Below are 24,236 nucleotides of genomic sequence, written 5' to 3'. Positions count from 1 at the left end.
ATCTAAAAAAATGAACGCCGGCGTCAAAAATGGGCACTGGAAATTCGCGAATTTTCCGGAGAAGCGAAACGGGGCAAATTCGCCCATAACTAACAGTGTTCCAACATTTTTGGAAATAGGGTTGTATTACCCATGCACCCCTGTGCTCTTTGGTGAACAATTTATTGGCAGATTTATGAAAGTTCAGACTGGGGAATCCAAAAGAATTCTCAGCAGTTCTTATTAAACAGTATTTTCCCTAGAGTCAGTAGCATTTTTTCCCCAACATTTTAACTAAGTGGCACATTTATTAAAGCTGAAAGATGTAAATTCTTACGACCGTGTTTGACTACACTGAATAGTTTGTTCTTTCATGGAAAATTAATTGTTAAATCAGGAATTAATGAGCAGTACAGTTTAGAGCTACTCGAGCAAAAAATGAAAGAAAACAATCAATTGACCCATTAGTGTCAGGTGAGATACATGATTCCAACTTAGACACATCCTGGTGAACCTCATACTTCACTGGTAAGATGCAGAGTACGCTGTCTTTATAAAAAGTGTTCTATTGACCATGAGCTTATTGAACTATGTAAAAGCACAGAAAGTCACATAGCATGCCATCGAATGTAAACTCCACCCTGTGGCTCATCATATATCCTTCTCAGATTCAGGATTGGCTCAGACCTGCACCCTCTATTTGGAAGCCAGTTTCAGAGTTACACTAAACATATCCTTGATAGAATTTAAGGGCAGCCTTTAATATCCAATAGCAAGTGTATGTGTTTATCAGTGTTTATGTACTGGTTCATATAAGCAGTTAAGCCTAAACAAGAAGCAGAAAGCATGCCAATGAAACCATCTGGATGTTGTGTTTAGAAAATACTGAGCTAATTATGTCTTGCTGTGCTGCTCTGAGCTTGGGCTGTTTAGTCTCTGTGCAAAACATTGTAGGTTCTCAACTTTGTTTTCTTGAGCTTGTAGCCTACTATGGCCAAAATGAAAGGACTGGGTGAGCAGTACCAATGCACTGGCAAATGCACTCTTCTCTACATCATCTCCCAGTTGTGATCATTCATTCCTCAATTTCTTCAGTCTAAGGGGCAAATTCACTAACCGGCGTAAATTCGCCTGGACAACGCTAATTCACGAAGATCCGAAGTTGTGCACAGGGTAACGAACGCTGGCGAAATGATGCTCAGCACTTCGTAGTTATGCTAGCGCTGGCTAATTAGCATACGGCGTGCAGTTAAAGTACAATGGCTGTATATGCTGCATCAAATACACTACACTACACAAGGCCAGGGAACCTTAATAAAATTATATAAAGTTGTTATAATGCCCTACACATGTGCCCACAGTATAGTTTAGGTGCCATATGTTAGCAAATGTAGGGGGGAAGGAGGGATCTTTTTCAGTCTATCACCCTTTAAATAGGAAAAAACGCCAGCGTTTTTTGGGACTTAGAAAAAATTTCAATTTTTTTGCACTTCGTCTGGTCTGAGGTGGCGAAGGCAAGTCTGGCGATAGAGGTAACGTTCAGTAATATCAAAAACTTAGTGAATTTGCGTAATAACATTACCGAAAATTTGTCTGGTGTTAGAGGGCGAAGTTGCGCCAGAGTCTATCTCCTTGGCGAAATTACGCCAGCTACCATAAGTAAATCAGCAAAGTGCCGAAATGACTTCACGCTAGCGAATTTTCGCCAGCGTTAGCCACTTTGCTTTTTAGTAAATTTGCCCCTAAAGGTGGCCATACACTTGAGTTGACAGCTTGTTGAGGATAAAAAACAGCCAATCAGGCACAGCTTTTAACAGCAAAAACATTTCAAAATACCTTTTGAAACATGTAAATGTTATAATTAATGTATATTGGAGGACCCCTTTAATAAACTGTTGCATTCAGTAAAAGCAATTGCACAGTTTATAGAGGTTTTTAATGCCAAGTTTATAGTGTTTCCAGATTATATAGAATTCAGGAGAAATTCAATCTGTTTAGGGAAGTCTGTATTTTAAGTTTAAACAAATATTGATGTTAGTGGGAAATATATATATTGCAAACTCTGGCAAAGCTGTCTCCTTTCTATCAAACCTATCCAAGAGATTTTTTTTCAGTTTTACTTTTTGTGGTATTACCTTCCATATCATATAAACTGAGCTGTTCTGTTCACACCTTATGCATAAAAACAGATGATGTGGTTCAGGCGCCTAATTATATATTTAATTTGTTCTGCAGCATATTGTTAAAGCTGTTCTTGCAACATGAAAGCAAGTCCTTGTAACACATTAGTCCATTTTTTCTTCCTGAACTATGCTGCCTTTGTCCTTTGCAGAATGTGAGCCAATTGAAGCAATTGCTAAGTTTGACTACATTGGAAGATCTGCCAGAGAGCTGTCGTTTAAAAAGGGGGCCTCGCTTCTCTTGTATCACCGCGCATCCGAAGACTGGTGGGAAGGAAGGCACAATGGGATAGATGGCTTGGTACCCCACCAGTATATTGTGGTGCAAGACATGTATGTCATATTAGCAGAGGAAGCTGCACTGTTGTGTAATATTTCTGTAGTACAGATATAAGGCTCCAAATATTGCATATGTATCTATATATTAAATTATTTGTGAACATTTGAAATGTATCTATGTAGAATTATTCAGAAAGCATCAGGAATAGAGTCTCTGTTAAATTTAATTGAATTCATAGAAGATGTGGCTTAGTTATATAATACATGTTATAAATAACACAACTGAATAAACCTTCAAGCAGCCAGCACATGTGCCTAGGATTGACACAGGGGCAGTGCTTTGCTGGGGCACATCTGTTTACTTATGTTTATGACCATGGACCTCGCATAGGCTTATGGCACACTGTGTTTTCTGCATCAGTAAAACAACCTGTTCTGTCTTTCATTACTTTTATTGGAAACCTGATAAGTGGGACTATGCCAAAAACATGCTTTTATAATGAGTGACACATACTTTTGCAAGTTCTTGTTTACACGGTGGAGGAATGTGGAATATGAATATTATTTCTCTCTTCTTTTAATATATTTTCACTTCTTTATACTGAATTCTAAGGTTTGTCTGTCTCTGTTTCTAATTGTTAGGGATGATACTTTTTCTGATACGCTGAGTCAGAAAGCAGACAGCGAGGCAAGCAGTGAGCCTCTAACAGAGGATAAGTCATCATCCAAAGATTTGACTTCTCCAGCTGACCATCACCCTGATTTCTATGTAGCCCGGTAAGTCTGGCTTCTATGCCTGTGTAAAGCCCGATATAAAAAGAAATAGGACGGAATGGGCCTGATTTTTAAAGGCTTTTTAGTTTCTTGTTTTTAAACAGTCATTTTACCATCCTTAAAAATTCAGAAATAACTGCTAAATCACTGGCCAATATTAGCCGACTGATATTTTTCTGTTGCATTTGTAATAATGCTTATTATAAGCGGACGCAGTATGACTGATACCTACAATGTAAAACTTCCTCTTCCTTTTGCAATGTAACATAGCCCAGCCTGTGTCTAATGGACAGAAAACTTCTAATCTATCTCTGTAAGCTGAGAGGAAGCATTTATAAGTAAATTATAGGATACAGACTAGTTGGAGAAAAACTATTGCTAACAAAAACAGAGTTTTATATGGGGTTGTGTGTATTAGTGAGCTATTATGGCAACGATCCTCTTTTGATATTGGTTGGTGGTGCTGCTTACACACATAATGAGTTCTTGAAAACACATGTAGTTCATCTGCAGAGGCCGTGACACCATGCTGGAGACAAAGACTGGAATATTTAGAGACAGAGTTGGTCCTGAAAGCCAAATCTGATCATGTTTCTAAGTGAAGAAATATACGGAATGAGCAAGAGCACACCCTACACTGTACATATATACAAACTGAACAAAAATATATAAAAAGCGGTGTTGTGGGAGCACTCCAATGCTAAATAAAATACACAAGTACAATGAAAGTCCTGATTTGCCCAAATTAGCAACAAACCTACAGAAACGAAGGGCTTTGATCAATGCACATTCCCTGTTTCACTAGTCATGTAGTATCTGTGCAAGTGCATGCATTTACAAAAACATGGCTTTTCAGTTACAAAGTTATGATCATAAAATTGACAGACCACCATCCCACGTCAAGGTAAACTCCATATGGTGATCTTAACTATTCAGCACTGTTGTATTGCCAAAACTCCAACCGGATCTGTTTTCACTGAAAAGTATATATAATGTTGTTAATATAGTAAGTATACACCTTGGTAATCATAATTTATTTTGTCTCTATTTCAGGCAAAGACGGAGAGCTGACCCCCCTCCTTCTTCTCGTCGTTCGGGAAGGACAAATGAGAGCCACTGTCCCGTGCACCCTAGCCAGTCTGGCAAATCTGTAAGCAATCACACTTCAGTGGAAATTGGAACTTCCAATATGAACCTGTCAAGTCATTGCAGCCCACGCGCTCTTTTGCAGAATCGCAACTTAAACACTGACAGTCCAGAACGTAGACGCAAACCTGGTCACGGAAGTTTGACCAACATCAGTAGGCATGAGTCTTTAAAAAAGATAGATAGCCCGCCAATAAGAAGATCCACATCATCAGGGCAATATACAAGTTTTAATGATCACAAACCTCTTGACCCAGAAACTATTGCTCAGGTATGTAGAGGGAATTATTATTCATAGTCCAAAGTACTTCAGCTCTCGGCGCTCCTGTTTAATATTGGACATCATGCTTTCAAAATCCATGAATGTTGTCTGTGTTCACAGTCCAATGAATAGTATTCTTGTGCATTGTGTAACTTCCTTTGTAAGTTCTTTTTGCATCTTGTGCATTGCTGTGCATTTTAGGCTTGGCAACAAAAAATAAATGAAGTTTTTAGCCCTGAATTATGTAAGCAACTGTCCTATATACATTATCTGTCTGTTTGTGTGCCCTATAATGTATAGGTATGGGATCAGTTATCCGGAAACCTGTTATCTAAAAAGTTCCAAATTACAGAAAGACTGTTTCACATAGACCCCATTGTATCCACATTTTAAAAAAAATATTTCCTTTTCTCTGTAATAATAAAACAGTATCTACTTGATCCAAACTAAGATAATTTATCAGCCTATTGGGTTTATTTTATGTTTACAAGAATTTATAGTACACTTAAGGTCTAACGATCCAAAGATCTGTTATTAAGAAAACCCTAGGTCCCTAGCATTCTGTATAACGGGTCCCATACCTGTATATTTTGATGGGATATTTTCATGTAAAAAGAAGTATGTATAAATAATTATGTTTACTATAATTATACAGCTTTACCAATTTTATATTTTACAACAAATGTTCTAGACATGGGGAGTGGCTGCCCTGTAGATTGGTGCCTGGGGCACAGGAGATTTAAGTGGTTTTCGGGAGACCACAATGAGTTGGCCTCAGTCCAGGAGCAACCACTCATTTCATATAAATGAATAAATCCATGCAATTTATGCAAGCTTTCACATTTACTCATAAGTTATTGTCTGGATCACAATGTGCAGTAACCTACAAATAGGTTTTTTTTTAAAGTTCCAGAAACTTTCATGTTTGATAACTTTGCTGTATTGCGCATTATATTAGACACACCTTTTAGTTTATTTTGCTGTCCCTTTAACTTCTGTATGACTTGTCCAAACTTCATGTGAGCATAATGGGGTCTCTGGGATTTGTTAGGGTGTTTTATTTGTAAAATACTCTGCATGATTTCATTCTGGGTTAAAGATCACTGTGGGTTTACAGAGTCCAGCTCCCTCTTGTCTGTACAGATGAGAAAGGGCTTATGTCCAAAACAGCTTGTACCACAGTACCATAAATAAAAGGACACAGTAGAAATTAGTTGAACTCTGTTTCTTGTCAGTTACACCAAGAATTTTATTGGTTATTGGTTTACACCATACAAGGGTATTCATGAGCCTAATCATGTTATGTATAGCATTTTTTTCTGTGCACATTTAAGAATTGTGTGCTAAATTTATAGTATACGAGTCCTGTAATTATCCTAACAAGAAAAAATATGCCTTATCCTGGAAAGAATAAATGATCTTTTGTTTTATGTATATGTTCTTTGTGTGGGCATGCTGGCTAGTGTTTGTTCTTTGTTCTTAAGCAGGATATTGAAGAAACCATGAACACAGCCCTGAATGACCTGCGTGAGCTTGAGCGTCAGAGTTCTGCCAAGTATGCTCCAGACGTTGTGCTGGATACATTAGATCAAGTCAAGAACTGTCCTACAACAGCATCATCCACAGAGTCCCTAAGTCCACTACACAATATTGTACTAAAGAATGTTGAGCCTCAAATTCGCCGCAGCACCAGTACTTCTAGTGATGCCATGAGTACATTTAAGCCCATGATGACACCTAGGATGGGAATCCAGCTGAAACCTCCTGCATTAAGGCCAAAACCGATCGTTCTTCCAAAGACTAACCCTGGAATAGGGCCATCTCAAACTGCACAAGGGCCAGCAGACAAATCCTGCACAATGTAATCTTATGTTACAAACCTTTGGATCAAGGTGTGAGGAACATGTTAGTAACTGGAGTTGCCATGCTTTTTTAGTTAGTAGTGTCAAACCTCTGTAAATACACTAGGGCATTTAGAAACCAACTGGACTGTTTAAATGTGCTGTTTACAACCTTAGAGACACATAGATATTACTTGAAGATTTAATGCTGCACAATTTGTATAGAATGCAACACAGATCACAGATGGCTTCCCACTTCCCACTAAAATATATCAAATGTTGCCATTGCTTATGCATATATTTCAGCAGGATTGAAACATAGATAGGTGTTTTTATTTTACAACTCATAGTGAATATGGAATCTGTAGCTGTCTGTCAGGTTTGAGGGGTAACCTAAAAGCGAATTGTGGTTTTAGCACCTCTTCTTAACATTCCTCTGGGGCCTTACTGCTCAGTCTATACATTTCAAAGTAGCCATTGACTCATTGCAAATAATTACACATCTAGAGAAAATAAGGAAAGAAGCAAGCTTTTGTTTTGGATAATGAAAATGGAGTTAATTATTTAATAAAATGTAGCTGTGTGTGTTTGTTTTTGCCTGGAAAAGATGTTTCTTGCATCTAGGAGAGGTCCAAATGTATAAGGTATATGCTGCATGTACAATTTGCATACAATGTACGGTACCTCTGTATTTTTATATTGATAGATATACAAAGAGGCACAAATGTACACACTGTACATGGGGGAGCAAATACTTCCTCAGCATGTCCTTTGCCATAAAGATGGCAAAAGCAGAAAATCATTTTCTAGTTGCTTATCCTTTGGAGTTAGCTCAGTACTAGAGAAATGAAATTATGCAGCCACAGTATTAGCAGTGAATCTCAGTCCTGTCAGCATGGCTGGTTATATTGGCATTGTTATATTTATATATATTGCAATTTTATTATATATTTAATCTGTTCATTCTTTCTTTTATTTTTCGTGTGTGTATCGTGTTGAATTCAGAGGACATATTTACAGAAGCTATATCCTTTCTTGAAATATGTGAGGGCACATAATAACAAACATTATAGGATACAAATACTAGTATTCATTTTATAAATTTATGCAGCACATACCTTAAGGTTCAAGGGCCTTGCATTGTTTTGAAGGCTGAGAAACATACATTGGTACCACATGTATGTATTTTGTTACTGTGTCTTACAAGACATTTAAGACTTTTTATTTTTTGTATACATGTTATTGAGATGTATGCTTTGCATATACCAAGTCACAGAGCCACTCAAATACTGGGAACATTCTTTTACAGGGGGCATTTCCTGTATCTAAATAGAAGAGAAGTTGTTTGTAACACAGTTGTGCATTTCTGCAGTCCTACTGTAGTACTGAGCATGGCATAGAAAGACCACTAACATTAACCAACCAATTGCAGCGAGCAGCAGCCGTCTCCATGTACAATAATCAACCCATGGCTCATTAACTGTCACATTAATGGAACTCCCAGCATAAGGTAACCAGATCATGTGTCTCTTATTTTCTGTGGTTTACATGTTAGTGCTATACCTCTTCCCTGCAGTCTCGAGCCTTTCATTTAAGCTGAGCCCAGTAACAACAAAGTAAGGAACAAACTGGAATAACCTGCTGTCCGTTATTCAAGTGCAAGCCTAACCTGGTACTGTTCTTTCCTATGATTGAACATGTCAAAGTGTATACATCTTCAGAAACAGTTGGGAATTAGTGTATTTACATAATTGTTATGGATTGTGTTATGCTTATATTAGATTTTAGTGTAGTACAAGAATATGTTGAAAACAGTGTATCTGCTGAATGAGCTTCAAGTTTTGTGCGTAGTTTGATGGTTCTAGGTATGTAGAGTACTGTCGGTGGATTCGTATAATGGGAAGCAGACATTTGCAACCCAGAGGCCGATGCTGGGAAATCCTGTGCTGCGCACACTCAAAATTCCCAGGAACGAGGAAGCTCACGCACAGCGTATTGTCAGCATTGGCCTTTTACTGTCAGCTTGATGAACTGCAGTACTGTAGTGTTCTTTTCTGTTGACTGTTAACTTTGTGTCAGTGTACATCTGTAGTATGTACATGTGAAAGTGCCTTTAATCTTTTAGAGGAACTTCAGATTTTTTTCATTTCTGAGTTTTACATTTCCATGACATTCAGTTGCATTCTCAAAGAAAAAAAAAAAAACCTCAAGTTTAAAAATAAAACCTTAAAAAAGATGTATTGTTAATCTGTCGTGATGATGCACTTTTATGTATAGTACTGTACATTTTGGCATGTACCATTGCAGGCTTCAGTATCCATACAGGTTTGTTCCTAGTACTTCTTTATAATAAATGATATAGTTCTGTCAGCCCCTATCTTATTTCTCTGATTTGTGTTGTCTCTTACAGTATGTGTTTGCATTGTATTCTAGCAATACTGCAATGTCGGTGCTGGGACATGTGCTTGAGTACACATGGGTAGGGTCTTTCTCAATTAAGCAAAACTCTGAACAAATTAAATTTAATGAATAAAAAAAAAATTTTTTCAAAGCACTGGATTATAAAACGTATAATTCGAAAAAAAACTGCAGCAATAACAAGTCATTAGGGTAAGTATATACCAGCTTTGCAAAATCTTTTGGAATGGTTATATCTAGTGGTATAATGTCTGGGTTCTCCTTTCGCTGCCTTCACCTCTTCAGTCACACCAAACACCCAAATCATTCTGTTTCTGCTTCACTAGCACTGATGGCAAAGGGCAGTGAAGATCAGGCCCGGACTGGCAATCTGTGGGTTCTGGCAAATGCCAGAGGGGCTGCTATAAGGTCCCATAGAAAGTCAGTATTTAGTGGGTTGGTGGGAGCTGTTTGGGCCTCTGTGTATCTGAAATGCCATGGCCTATTTTAATTCTCAGTCCGGACCTGGTGAAGATGGAAGTATACAGCACACCCCATGACCATAAGGCCCCCCATTAAGATGTTTGTGCACTTCAATTTTCAAAAAGTCCCACACATTTATTGTTGACTTTACATCAGGGCTGTGCTCATTATAGAACATCTATCCATCTGTTCTTGGGCCACTCTGGTTATTTTGGCATCATGTTTAGCCTCATTGTCCTCTTGAGAGATGAACCAGCTCCTGTTTGTACCTGGAAAAGGTTCTATTGCAGCATTTTCCTGTATTTAGTACCATTCTTTTTTCACTGTATGATTTTCTGATCCCTATATCTCTTTCAAATAACTTGAAATCAATTGAAAATCATTTATAAAAGTCTGAATTTATCTCAATATTATCTGAAAAAAACTCCAATACCAAATTCGTACATTTTTTTTTCTCCTTATTTATCAATACACTTTCCAGAAAATTTTGTTTGCAGGAAAAAAATAATTTTTTTCGTATTTTTGCCTGAAAAACCCCAAAAACTTTATTGCACGAAACCCAGCGCAGATGAAAAGATCTTTGGGACTTCTCCCATTGACTTATATGCAACCTCGGTAGGTCTGACATGCCGGATTTTCGGATTCTGGCTTTTTCCATCCTCGGGGTATAATAAATTCCAAAAAAATTGTGTTTTTTTTAAAATTCCAATTTTATACTAAAAAAGCAAATTTTTTTGGATCTTCTGCATTCAGAGTTAACCCCCTAAGGTTGAACTGCAAGCCCAACTTAAAGATCAGTTAAGATGAGATTTAGTTAGATATTCTTGGGAATATAAATGACTGATACACCATGGGCCCAATTTTTAAAAATGTGTGATTAGAGCTCACCAGACGAGGTTAGAAACAAGCCTCAGGCAGCAGCGCCCCACCGGTTACCAGGGAAGGCAAAAATGCTGCTTCTTTTACCTTTAAAAGACAAACTTTTGGTTTTCAGACGGCAAATTTGGTTCTTCTAGTGCAGAAAGTGCAATTGTGCTTCTCTGCACTAGCGTTATGGACCCCCTCCGGCGTGTGATGTTGGGGGACATGGCAGCAGCACGCCGCACAAGGGCCAGGATCACCCCTGGAGCTCACCACAGAAAAACTCATCTGCTTTCTATTCATTTCTATGGGATTTTTAGAATCATGTTTATCAAGTGGTGAACTCTAACTTTCACACAATCTCATAGAAATGAATAGAAAGTGGGTGAGTATTTCTGTGGTGGGCTCTAATTTCAGATTTTCATAATTCTGCCCCTAATATTTTACTATATCTCTAACTTTGATGTTAACCCTGACCAAAGGTTGGATGGGTTGAACTAAAACATGTTACTTAGTGCTTTTGAGTGGGGAATTGAGTGCTTTTGATTAGTAATTAATACAGATAATTACTACATGGCAGCACAGAAACCAGTGCAACTAGCATCAGAATTTAATAAGCAGCCCTGTAACTTCAGCTTATATTACATTCCAACCCTGCATTGACCCCGCCCAAGAGGCAAAGCCCACTCCGGCCTCCTGTCTGATCCGCAACTTCCCACAGTCCTACCTGCTTCTTGCAGCCGTACCGGTGGTCAGGGAGGAAGGTAAGAAGATGCAAGGAACAGGTCTGGGTCAGTGGGGCCAACAAGGGCCAGGGCCCACCAGTTTTTTTTCCCAGTGTGGGCAAACTGAATTTTCTGCTTATGGCAAATAAGGCAGTTTAGCTATTTTCATTTTTAAGGTTTAGTTCTACTTTAATGTGTTTGTCATGTGAAGTATTAAAACAGAAATGAGAAATGGCTGATATGTTACAGAAATAGAAGGATGAGACAGTTGCTACAGTAGCAGAAAAGAACCTGGATACAGGAACCTGAATATGTTTTTTAGATTTAAGCACAAGCAAAAGGTCTGGCATTCTGCTTTAACGTTAATTAACAATAAATAAGTAAAAAAGTCCTCCTTTTATTCATGTATCATTTGTCAGGTTCCATTTATGCCCCTCTAGAGCAGGGTTCCCCAACCAGTAGCTCCCGAGCAACATGTTGCTCACTAAGCCCTTGGATGTTGCTCCCAGTGGCCTCAAAGCAGGTGCTTATTTTTGAATTCCTGGCTTGGAGGCAAGTTTTGGTTACATAAAAAATAGGTGTACTGCCAAACAGAGCCTCCTATAGGCTACCAGTCCATATTGGGGCTACCAAACAGCCTCACAGCTCTTATTTGACATCCCCATGGACTTTTTCATGTTTGTGTTGCTCTCCAACTCTTTTTTTACATTTAAATGTGGCTCACGAGTAAAAAAGGTTGGGGACCCCTGCTCTAGAGGGAAAAGGTTTAAGTATTTCCCTTGTAATACTGAGGTCACGCATCTGATGAGAATGAATGTGTAGGTGAGAATGGATGTGTAGGTGTAATGTGCCTCTCACTGGGAACTGCCTGAATGGGAAATGGATGTGTGGGATAAGTAATAATAAAGTTCCATAGCACAATCATATTCCATAAAAAGGCAAAATGTTGAGTTTAGCAAGTGCGTGTGAGTCACAGTGAGACGCAGGTTGTATCACACGGAGACAAGCTCATACAGCAACCTGCACTAGGAATCATGGGGGATGTAGCAGTCCAGTCAGGGATGACATTTGGAGTCTCTGATTGGCTGAAGGGGATGTTACCGGGCAGATCATTATTGTTGGCTGTACTGATGTGATTCTCAGTGGGTCAGCACAATCCACACTGTAGGCTTAATTCCCCACAAGATTTATGCCTCTGTTCATTTCACTATGCAACTGAAATCAATGAAGACAGTCAATATATGCAATAGTAATAGTTGACTTGTGGTTACACATTCAGATCGCACTATTAAAGGAGAACTAAAGCCGAATAGTGCAAGAAATGCTGAACTTACTGTACCAGCCCAAATGTTCAGCAGCCCCATAACAGTTATGACCCATGCCTTTAGATGTATCCACAGTGTCACCATACTTCTGCAGCACTTCCCATCATAGTCTGGTGCCCGTATGAACAGCAGCAGTGTAGCAATTTGGGAATGCGCTTTGCATTTAAAAGGATGTCAAAAATGCAGATGCAATGGCTGCTTCTGGCTATGGTATTTATTTTGGTTGATTCTCGTCCCTGACACTTTGATTGTTCTTATTTCCTCTATAACCACTCTACATTGTGATCCAACATGTTTATCTCACTTTAAATATTAGCTGTTGGCCTACCATCCCTTTCCCTGTGAGAACATCTGCTTGTCTACCTGTATCTTCTCCAGTTTGACACATATGCTCCATTGAGATCATTCCTGTCCTTGCCTTCAGGTTTGAAAGTGCAGTGATGATCAACCAGTAGCTCTTGAACAACATGTTGCTCTCCAACCCCTTGGATGTTGCTCCCAGTGGCCTCAAAGCAGGTGCTTATTTTTGAATTCCAAGCTTGAAAGCAAGTTTTAATTGCATAAAAACTAAGTATAATGCCAAGTAGAACCTCTTGTAGGCTACCAGTCCACATAAGGGCTGCCAATCACAGCCCTTATCTGGCACCCAAGGGACCTTTTCATGCCTGTGCTGCTCTCCAACTCTTTTTACATTTTAATTTGGCTCACAGGAATTAAAGGTTTGGGGACCCCTGCCTTAGTGGAAGGTTCGGGGGTGGTTCATCATCTGCTGGACTTCATCAGCTTGCAACACTCTGCTTGCACAGCCTATGCAGTATATATAAAACTGGTGTTTTGTCCCTGATACATAGTGTCTTGGCATTGCTTTGCATGGAACCTCCTTTGGTTCTACTGGAGCAATACCAAATAGGACTTTACTTGTAGCCCCCTGCCATTAAAACTCCGCTCAAGACATGGAATATACTTATATACTGTACCTTCAGGGATTCTTGTCAATGAGACCCAAGTGCTTGTCTCCCTCTGTCTCCCTTACCAGTATTTCCGGTTCAGGCATATCTGAACTGATCCAACTGGAAGTGTTAGATGGTACAATTCCATTTACAACCACTATTAGATGGAATTCTTTCCGGAGTGCCTTGTTTATTAAATATTGAAGCTATACACTATCCTATATGCGCATTCTCTTTGGTTCCATCATGTTCCACTAAACTGGCCCAACCAACACTATGAGGAAATAACAGGTAACTTATGTGGCGTCCTGATTTGTGCTAGAGATTGTAGTTATTCACTGACAGTAAAACTATACCCCCAAAATGAATACTTAAGCAATAGTTTATATCAAATTAAGTGGCATGGTAAAGAATCAAACTGGAATATATATTTAAGTAAATATTGTCCTTTTACATCTCTTGCCTTGAACCACCATTTTGTGATTGTCTCTGTGCTGCCTCAGAGATCACCTGACCAGAAATACTTCAACTTTAACTGTAACAGGAAGAAGTGTGGAAGCAAAAGACACAACTATGTTAATTGGCTCATTAAACCTAACATGCATGGTTTGTTTGTGTGCACCGTGAATCATACGATCCCAGGAGGCTGCCCTTATTTTTTAAAAATGGCAATTTTCTATTTATGATTACCCAATGGCACATACTATTAAAAAGTATATTATTTTGAAAATGGTCTATTTATATAAAGCAGGATTTTACATATGAGCTGTTTTATGCAATATATTTTTATGTAGACCTACAGTACATTGGGGGGTATAGTTTTCCTTTAAAACGAGCGATGGCTGGAGTTTTACATAGGGGACTGGTGCTGGAGCAGTAATAACACATCCTCTAGTCATAATCTACCATTCTAACAGGCAGGTCTGGATTTGGCAGATACTGGAAGAACTCTACATGTGTGCACATGTAATGGTAACTGTGAGTTTGGTGAAAGAGTAAAAATTGAAAATGGCTGAGCTTGGGCCCATGGTTGCCATATAAGAAAATCTTAGAGCATAGAATTACATTCCATGACAATTCCATGCTTCCTTCTTTGTAACAGCAGTTTGAGGTAGGTTCTTCCATGTTTTAGCACAATAATAGCTAATGCATAAAATGAGGTCTGAACAGAATACACTTGCTGACATGGGAGAACTTGACAGGGATGCATGGAGCCCTGACCTCAATCTATCAGAAACTATCTGTAAGATAAACTAGTGTACTAACTGTCAGTAGGTGTGCCTTAACCAGAACAGTAAAATAATGTTTGATATATAAATAAATGATGATGATGATGATCCCAATGTTATTAATAGAGAAAAAAGATTACAATATAGGAAGGTATTTTTTTCCAGAAAAGTGTCAGTCTGCATTTCCCCAGAAGCTCACGCACTGAGGTGTAAGTGCATCAATTTAAAAGAAAAAGAAAGCAGTGGGGAGGGGGATTTCAACACTATAGAGGAAACATACCTGCTTCCTTTATAGTAACGCCAGTGGGCACAGGGGCCCATAGAGGTAAGGTGGGTGGGACTAAGACAAGAGGTCCTCTGCACTCAACGACATTTTGTGCATTGAGCTAGCAAAAAATAAATTGCCCTCCTCTTTACACAAAACAGGGATTGTTTATCCATATATTTCATCCCTGGTCTGGCCAGTCCTATACTCAATTTCATCTGATTCATTAAGAATCCTACTGCTTCCTTATACATTAATTAACTAGTGATGTAGCTACTGGGGTGTAGAACTGGCCAGACCAGGGATGACTTTGATGTAATTGACCAGATTGAAAATATTTTGGTTAGGCACAGTCACACCACTAGTCTGTAAGACAGTAGGAATTAAACAATGTGCAACCTGCAATGCTCCACCTCCCTGTGAGAGGGGCATTGAGAATTACAGTTAAACAACAATAGAGGTCTGGGTTACTAAAAATCAAGGATGAAGAATCTAAGAATTATTACAGCTTTAGCATTTCACTTTTATACTTTTGCTGGGGAGATTTTGTGTTCCCTTGTGCCCTAGAATGTTAGTTTTCCAACATCACATACCTAAGAATGCATCCAGGTTTTGGCATATTCAGCCCTACCTCTCGAACCATGCCGTACCTCATGCCATTACAGGCAAAAGACAACGCTTGTACTTTGAGCCAGTAACTGAAATATGAGAAAATAGTGGGAATGCAAAAACAAGTCAGGAGCGCAGCAAGTGCTGGAGGAGCAATTCAAATTCAATGAAAGTGGAGGCAACTTGTTTGCATTTATTTAACATATGACTGCTGGGAAGCCGTTTGTTTTCCAGATGGAATGAGTGCAGCTGGCACATGAAAGAAGGAACGACTAGCCTGGCACAATGTGGAATCTAGCACACTTGCAACACACACCCCATCCTGGCTGCTCAGTGTCTGAAAGAGTCTTGCATTTCACATTCAAGGGAAAATTATAGTATTTATTTAGACATAGTTGGTGGCTGATAAGGATAATTAAGCCCGTCGGCTAGATTGTAAATCGCTGGCGGGATGGCACTCAGAACGCTTCGTTTTCCGACGTTGCCCGAAGCTTCCTCATTAGTTGCCCCAAAGAAGAGGAGATTTGTCGCTGGGCAACTTATCTCCCCAAATCTGAGTGTGTGTCTCTGTCCTAAATCCCCAGAAAAGCACCAAAAGTGGTGATATTGAGACAAAATAATCGTGGAGACAGCATTGTAAGATTTCCTCCATATACACACAGACCTCTATCTCCACTTCTGGGATTTTGTCTTTTAAACAGAACAGTTTGCAGATTTTGTCTCTCACGCAACATTTTCGCAACATTTTTTCTGAATTTGTCTTTATCTCTCCTAAACCTCTCAGTGTGTCATGAGGTGACTCTCAGCTGTACATTATCACAAATGCATTACCATTATTTATCTCATGTCGGAACATGTGCAGTAATGCAAGAACCCAGTTGAACTTCGTGTGTGTTCATTTTTGTAATTGCTATTTTTTTTTATTGCAAAACAGTTTTCAGGCCCTCCACATTTAATTTTCTTTTTGAATTTCAAACTGCTGCCTGGTTGCTGTGGAAATGAACCCCTAGTTACCAGATAATTTAAGACCAATTGGGTATTTCGCTGCCATTGGATTGATGAAGCCTAAGGGGCAGATTTACTAAAGGGTGATTCGCCAGTGTTACCACTTTGTTACCACTTTCAGGCACTTTGCTGATCTACTAACAGGCGCAGGTGTAACTTCACTAGTGAAAGAGACAGATACTAGCAGTCATTTGCACTCTATCGCCAGGTGTTTTTTCGCTCTGGCGAATGGATGTTACTCCGGAAATTCTCTGAGATGCGGATTTTACTGAACGTTACCTCTTTCGCCAGACTTGCCTTCGCCAGCTCAGACCAGGTGGAGTGCATTGGAGTGCATAGATCTTCCTCATTCTTCTGGTACTTACATCAAATTTTTAGTGGAAAAGTCCAAAAAACGCTGGCGTCTTTTCCTTTTTTTCAGAGTGCAAAAGATTGGGTACCCGGCTTCCCCCCTACATTTCCTAACATATGGAACATAAACCATACACTGGGCTCATGTGTAGGGCATTATAACAACTTTATTTTCTTTATTAAGGTTCCCTGGACTTGTGTAGTGCCAGAGTTTCGTGCCCTGGACGCAACTTCGCATTTTAGTAAATTAGTGTTGTCTGAGCGAATTTTCACCTGGCGAAGTGTTGCAATGGCTGCGAAGCCATCGCTGGTGAATTTTCGCCACTTAGTAATTTTGCCCCAACATAAAGAATTAAAAAAAGACCAGTTGCAATTGGTCTTCAAATTCTGCAGTCTATCCTATGCTTAATTTAAGTGAATAAAAATAATATATGGGAACTACATACTGTAATACATTTACATGTAACACTTTCAAAAGTTCAGCGTCGGTCCTAGAAAGCAAATTATATTGATTTGAAAATACTGTTCAGTTTGTAGGACTTTTTTTTGACCAACGTCATTAATGTCTAATATATTCTGCTTTACACAATAGATCAGAGGGGCTGAATTATCAATTAACCAAAGATCCCACCGATCTAACCAAGTACTGGGCAATGGAAAACATGACGTCTGCTTCATAGAGCATTGTTTTATAATTATAGTAGAGAAATAACTGTAGGGATGGCCGTCCACTCACCCCTTCTCCTGTGCTTGGTGTGCTCCCAAATGAGGGCAGTCACCAGCTGCTCATGCTTTTACTTTGAGGTTGTTATCATTTAGATCTGCTATGCTGATGGCAAACCTGCCCAGGAGTAGACATTTATCACAGACACGCTATTCATGTATGGGAAATGGAACACTTTACTTGCATCAAAAGAAGTTGGGGGGAAAAAAGGTTTTGCATCTTTTTGTCAGGTACTTAAATGCGGCTGAACGGCTGGCCATATGTGTTCACCCTTTAATAATGCTGAAAATTCCCCACTCAAACACATTCTTGAGCCTACTCTTCCTTCAGATGAAAGGCAAGGCAAGTCTGAGCAGCAGCTGTTGGGGCCCAGACTGTGGTGCTGGAGACAATATGTCCCCCTAGGGCCCATAAAGAGCCATTACATATAGAATAAAGCAGCTGTCCAACATATCACTAGATATAGCTGCTGGATGGTGAGCAAACCCCTATAAATAAAACTTTCTCATAAAGGGACTGATCCCAAGCCAATCAGCACTTTGCTGTGCTTGATCTACAATTCCCAGAATCACTTCATAGTTTTCAGTCATTGGTGGATGCCAGAAGCTGTAGATTAAGAATGGCCATAGAGCCACAGGTTGGACAGTGTAGCATTTATGCAATAAAACGCTTCTATGTACAGTAGTTAGTTTAATGCTTCATCCGATATTCATTAGCGACCTGCCTAATTGTCTTCATTTCTTTATATGCAGTATTTGATTGTCATAATGACTGTTACTACGTTATAATTCATATTAAATCAATGAAAGCAATTTCTCTTGGAATTTATTGCTTTAAACAAGTGCTAAGTCATCAGTATCACCGGCCAAGCCAGTCTCTCCATCCTTTCTGACTGTCAGGGAAAAGTAAGAGATCCCATTCAAGCACAGCTGCCAGCATTTATTATTGTGCCTATACATGCACACACTTACATCAATGCTATCAACCTGCTGTTCTCTAGCAAAAAGCTGCCGTGGGGGGGTGATGGGAGTTAAAGTGCAACATGGAGCATCTACTTTGGGAAGCCCAGACCATTTCTTTATTGCCTGTCTAATTATATTCAAGTTGACCTGCTTAAGCAGGTGGTTCACCTTTAAGTTAACTTTTAGTATGTTTAGTAGAATGGCCTATTCCCAGGGCTGGAACTAATGGTAGGAAGAAGAGGCAACGGCCTAGGATGCAACGTTAGGGGGGGTGCTGGGCAGGTACCTGTTAAAGTGTCTTCTGCCTGCCCCTAGTCCATGTTCTCTGCCCTTGATTGCTTCCTCTCCCCCCCAAGCCGCCCCTCCCCCTCCACTCTTAAAAATTTAGCATCGTAGAGGGTCAAAGAAGGACCGCATCAATGAGCAATATAGTGATCTCTGCATTAGTGGAGCCAACCCATTTCTTGAGTTTGTTGTGGGCCTGATATGAAATGTTTGTTCTGGGCCCACAGGAACCTTTAGTGGCTCTAAATCTTATACAGAGAACCGTCCCTAACCTTGAGATCATTTTAGTGAATAGTTTTCAAGGTTTCCTAGCACAGCCTGTCTGAGTCTTAAACCCTCAGCTTTCAGTGGAACATTTAAATATCTAAATTTATTGCAAATAATAATGGTACACATCCGACACACACTCGGTTGTGTCACACAATAATGGTGTGCACTTGTAACAATTAACTCTGCACCACCTGCATATGAAGTCATTATCACAATTGTTCATGTGACTGATGCACTTTGTGTTCAGCCTAAACTAGTATTTAACAAACCCTACAACTTTCAGGAAAGAGATTTATTTCTATAAAGCTGCATGGTACATTGGTTTTTATATGCACAGTCAATCATACTCGCGGGGCCTAAGCTGACTCTTGATTTGCTGATTGGTGAACAAAGACTCTGGGAAACAATACTTGCTTTTGTGCATTTTATTTGTCACTCGCCATGTTTCTGCTACGGTACGCCTGGGACATGTGTGTCACATTTCACATGAATCCTGCTCCCATAGATCCTGTTTATCTATAAGCGGAGGAAAATGTAAATACTGAGAGGCCCAAATTATTTTAAATGTGTCTTGCATGAGCCTTTTGTGGGATCAGTATCTGGAAGCCTCTCCGCATGTAGTGCTTAGGGAAAGCAGTATCTGTACAGTGTCAGACTGGGACACCAGGGGCCCGCCCAAAAACCTTAGACCAGGGGCCACCTAAGAAAATTTAGGCCAGGGGCCCACTCTCAGTACTATCATTCTTCCTCTCTTCACTCAACTTCTATTCTCCTAGTTGTTATGTTTTGGGTAGCCGAGGATGAGTAGAGAATAACAGTGCTTTCTTAGCAGACTTCTGCAGCCATTACACAACAGTAACTTTCACTTTTAAGCTGATAGGAAGCATGCACAGCATTTGTATAAACACCACACTAGTCTCTTTAGTTATACATCATATAACGTATTATTCCATATATTTAGCCTCTTTGTTCTCATAGAAATAGGGAATGGCCATGAAATAGGCCAAATGTTTAGCAGCACAAGGGCCCACTGACACCTGGGCCCACCGGGAGTTTTCCTGGTATCCCAGTGGGCCAGTCCAACACTGTATCTGTATATAGATATAATGGGTACAGATCTGGCCGAAATAATGTTATTTTCTATGTTTTATAAATCTTCTCCTTGTATGAATATCAGAATAGAATTAGTGTGAAATACTTCTGACCACATCTAAACATTTTCCTAGGGAAGTAAATGACAGCAGGATATGTATTAGTTTTGACATAATTTACACTGCAGGAAGCCACAAATGCAAGATAAACAGGATTTGAGCAGTTTAGTGCAAACCCACTGCAATGAGATGAGGTCTAACACAGGAAATTGCAAGCTCCCTTAAATCCAGACAGATTTCAATCAAAGCATATATTACTGTATAATAACTGAGAAATATGCCAAACTCTTTCAGTAAATGATGAATTTATAAAGGCTTCTATGTAGTTCAGCTTACACTCAGAAGCAGGAGCACAGGCTCAGTATTTTGGTTGCCATGGCCAGTGACAGATTCCTCTCTGGGACTTTCAGAGACAGGTGATTGTTGATAAACATTTAGAATAAGTTCCAGTGACAAAAAGTCATGACTGACTAGAATGATGTTTCCATGGAAAAACATCATCGGCTTGGAGTTGTCAACTTTTAAAGGGGATTTAGCCATGGTTGAAAACTTTTATTAGCTCCTAAACTTCAAAACAAACAGCTTTCCCATAGATATTTATTACAGAGCTTGTACCAAGAAAAAAAATATAATTTTCTGACCTAAATGAACTTCGAAACAGTCGGCACTCACATTAAAAAAAAAGTCAAAATGCCTGAGTGCAGTCATAATATGTAACAGCAACGTCCGCACTCACAGGTCTCCAAAAATGAAAAGGTTATTTATTGAAAATAACTGGCTAGCACTCTAGCCTTTATAAAAAAAAAGTGATACATAAATACATATATAGGAACCCAAGAGCTGCACTTACAGTAAAAGCAGCCACTGTTTGCCCTGATGACTTTCCTGGGAGATGGCAGTTAGACAGGGATGTTCCATCCATTCTTATTATTACCATGTATTTTTGAGCGCCAACATATTGCGCAAATTTGCCTCAGGTTGCAGTACCCTTCGGGTTACCAGGGGTGGCAGAAAGCTTTTTGAAATCGGAAGTTCAGCTCTTCTAGTGCATTTGCAGCATCGCATTGGGGCTGAAACACCTCTGAATGGGGGAAGTTTATCTGAAAGAAGGACTGCAGGGGTGAAAATGCCATTTTACATGAACCAAGAAGACAGTAAATTACAGTTTATATCTGTTGCTCAATGTCAGAGACAAGTTAAGATGTAAGGGAAGCCCAGGCCAGTTGTTGGCTAACAAATGGGATAATGAACCGAAAAACGATGAAAAGAAATGGCTTGGTATATACAGTAGATTGTGTATACTTATTTGAAAAATAGTACGTTTGAGCTCCCTTATTCCATATTCTGTTAGGCTGCTAATCTGGCGTCAGAGGTTTTGCTTAAATACGGTTTGTGGGTATGACCTTTAGGTACTTTGGGGCAAATTTACTAAAGGGAGAAGTGACTAGTGCTGGCAAAAATTTGCCAGCGTGACGTCATTTCGGGACTTCGCCTATTTACTAACAGGCGCTGGCATAAATTCGCTAGCGAAGAAAATAGACTGTAGCGCTACTTCGCACTCTAACGTCAGGTGAATTTTTCGCTCTGGCGAATGGACGTAACTATGCAAATTCACTAAGATGCAGATTTTACTGAACATTACCTCTTGCGCCAGACTTGCATTCGCCACCTCAGTAGATAGGAGTTCCTCAAAAAAAAGTCCCAAAAAACGCTGGCGACTTTTCAGTTTTTCAGGGTGATAGGCTGCAAAAGATCATAATTTTTTTTTAGGGTACCCAGCTTCTCCCCCCTACATTTCCTAACATATGGCACATAAACTATATACTGGGCTCATGTGTAGGGCATTATAACAACTCTATTTTATTTTATTAAGCTTCCCTGGGCTTGCGTAATGTAATGTATTTGCTGCAACATATACGTCCATTGTACTTTAACTTCCCGCCGTGTGCAAATTAGCCAATGCTAGCGCAACTTCACTTTGCATGCCGAATTAACGCTAGCAAAACTTCGCCATCGTTTGGCACCCTGGACGCAACTTTGCATTTTAGTGAATTAGCGTTGTCCTGGAGAATTTTCGCCTGGCGAATTGTGTGGCAATGTGAGCGAAGCCGTTGCTGGCGACTTTCCACAGGTTAGTGAATTTGCCCCTTTATATTTTATTTGAGTTATAAATGGTTCACATACTAAACAGGGACATTGGGATCAGTATCAGCATCTCTGAGTAATCCCATATTGATGTTCTAGACCCTCTGGCATCAGTTAGTTTGAGGTTACATAGGAAAAGCATCATTGTGTCTGGTACAGCCTGTGTAATGTGCTCAATAAACTTTACTGAAATGAAGGGTTGTGTGTAATTCAGTAAACTGCTATCATTAAAAAAACTAAAGATAATTTGCGGAAATGTTGGGCCAAATTAATTTTGAAGGAAACAATTTCCATAAATTGAGTTTAAATTGAGTTTTCATGAGGACAGCCAGGAGAATTGTGCCAATATCAAATACTGTTGCTTTTATTTTTCTCCATTTGGAATCAACTGTAAACATTAGGACAGAAATATACCTTTCATGTGCTCTCTGGAATGCCCGATCTGTCTGCAACAAACTCACCGCTATACACGACCATTTCATTGCAAATTCCTTTAACCAACTCGCACTTACTGAAACCTGGCTTTCTCCTACTGACACCGCCTCACCTGCTGCCCTGTCCTATGGGGGCCTACACCTTAATCATACTCCCAGACCTGGTAACAGACCTGGAGGTGGGGTAATTTTGCTTCTCTCTCCCCGCTGTACTTTTAAAGTTCTTCCACTTGTTCCCTCTTTATCATTCTCCTCATTTGAGGCTCACTGCATTAGGCTCTTTTCTCCTGTTTCACTCTGCATTGCTGTTATATATCGACCACCAGGACCAACTGCACAATTTCTGGACAACTTTGCTGCCTGGCTTCCTTACTTTCTTTCATCTAACATCCCATCCATCATATTAGGTGATTTTAATATACCTGTTAACAACATTAACAACTCTTCTGTCTCTAAACTTCTTTCACTAACCTCCTCCCTAGGCTTATCTTTGTGCTCAGACTCCCCCTCTCACTCCAATGGTAATGCTCTGGATCTCATATTTACCAGACTCTGTTCAACCACCAATTTTACTAACTCACCATTTCCCCTCTCTGATCACAATATGCTCACATTTCAACTCTCACTAACTCCCTCCTCACCCCCTGCTATTCCCCAAACACGTACTTACCGTGACTTGCAAGCTGTAGACATGTCCCATCTCTCTTCTTCCTTTGACTCTCTTATCTCAGCCATCTCATGTCCTAATGTGGCTACCTCTGTCTACTATAGTACTCTCACCAGTGCCCTAAATGAGCTTGCTCCTATAAAAACTAAACTTTCTAGACCCAAACCACTTCAACCTTGGCATACTGCTCATACAAAAGCGCTTCAAAGACACTCACGTGCACTTGAGCGTCGCTGGCGCAAATCCCGTTCAGAATCAGACTTTTGGAGCTACAAATCTGCCCTGCGCTCCTTTAACACCAGCCTCTTCGAAGCCAAACAAACATACTTTACTTCACTCATTAACTCCCTTTCTAAAAAACCAGCACAACTTTTCTCCACCTTTAACACTCTCCTTTCCCCTTCTCAACCCCCTCCATGCACATCTGTCTCTGCTCAAGATATTGCTGAGCACTATAAAAACAAAATTGACACTATCAGAAGGGACATTACACTACTCAACCCCCCTAGACTTCCACCACCCTCCCTCCACACTCCCCAGTCTCTCCTGTGCTCCTTCACCCCTGATGAGGAAGTCTCAAAGCTTCTGGCCTCTTCTCACCTTACCACCTGCCCGCTTGATCCAATTCCCTCAAAACTTCTCCTAGCAAACCTTGTCTAATCGAAGCCTTAACTCACCTATTTAATCTTTCACTCTCAACTGGGCTGTTTCCTTCTCAACTAAAACATGCTCTTGTCACCCCCATTCTGAAAAAACCCTCTCTTGATCCCTCCAATCTTGACAACCTCCGACCTATCTCTCTGCTACCTTTCATCTCTAAACTACTCGAGCGCCTAGTCTACAACCGACTAACCTCATTCCTCTCTGACAATAATCTGCTGGACCCCCTACAATCTGGTTTTAAGCCACAACACTCCACGGAAACTGCCCTGACTCG

General features: G+C 39.9%; 1 protein-coding gene across 6 annotated transcripts in view; it reads left to right on the top strand.

Moving 5' to 3' along the window:
• The window catches only part of LOC108713165 (SLIT-ROBO Rho GTPase-activating protein 1), a 96,100-nt gene extending 87,269 nt beyond the window's left edge, over positions 1–8,831 (top strand). For 3 of the 6 annotated variants that reach the window (XM_018255997.2, XM_018255998.2, XM_018256000.2), the window contains 4 exons: positions 2,312–2,492; positions 3,081–3,215; positions 4,266–4,629; positions 6,105–8,831. In XM_018255997.2, coding sequence (XP_018111486.1) covers positions 2,312–2,492; positions 3,081–3,215; positions 4,266–4,629; positions 6,105–6,485 — 1,061 coding nt within the window. In that variant the 3' untranslated portion in view covers positions 6,486–8,831. The remainder of the gene's footprint in view (positions 1–2,311; positions 2,493–3,080; positions 3,216–4,265; positions 4,630–6,104) is intronic. The other 3 variants (XM_018255999.2, XM_018256001.2, XM_018256002.2) reach the window with 2 other exon arrangements.
• Positions 8,832–24,236: the final 15,405 nt, after the last annotated feature.

Source organism: Xenopus laevis, chromosome 3S, assembly GCF_017654675.1.
Source record: "Xenopus laevis strain J_2021 chromosome 3S, Xenopus_laevis_v10.1, whole genome shotgun sequence".
NCBI lineage: Eukaryota > Metazoa > Chordata > Amphibia > Anura > Pipidae > Xenopus > Xenopus laevis.
This window is presented reverse-complemented; position numbering and strand designations above follow the sequence as displayed.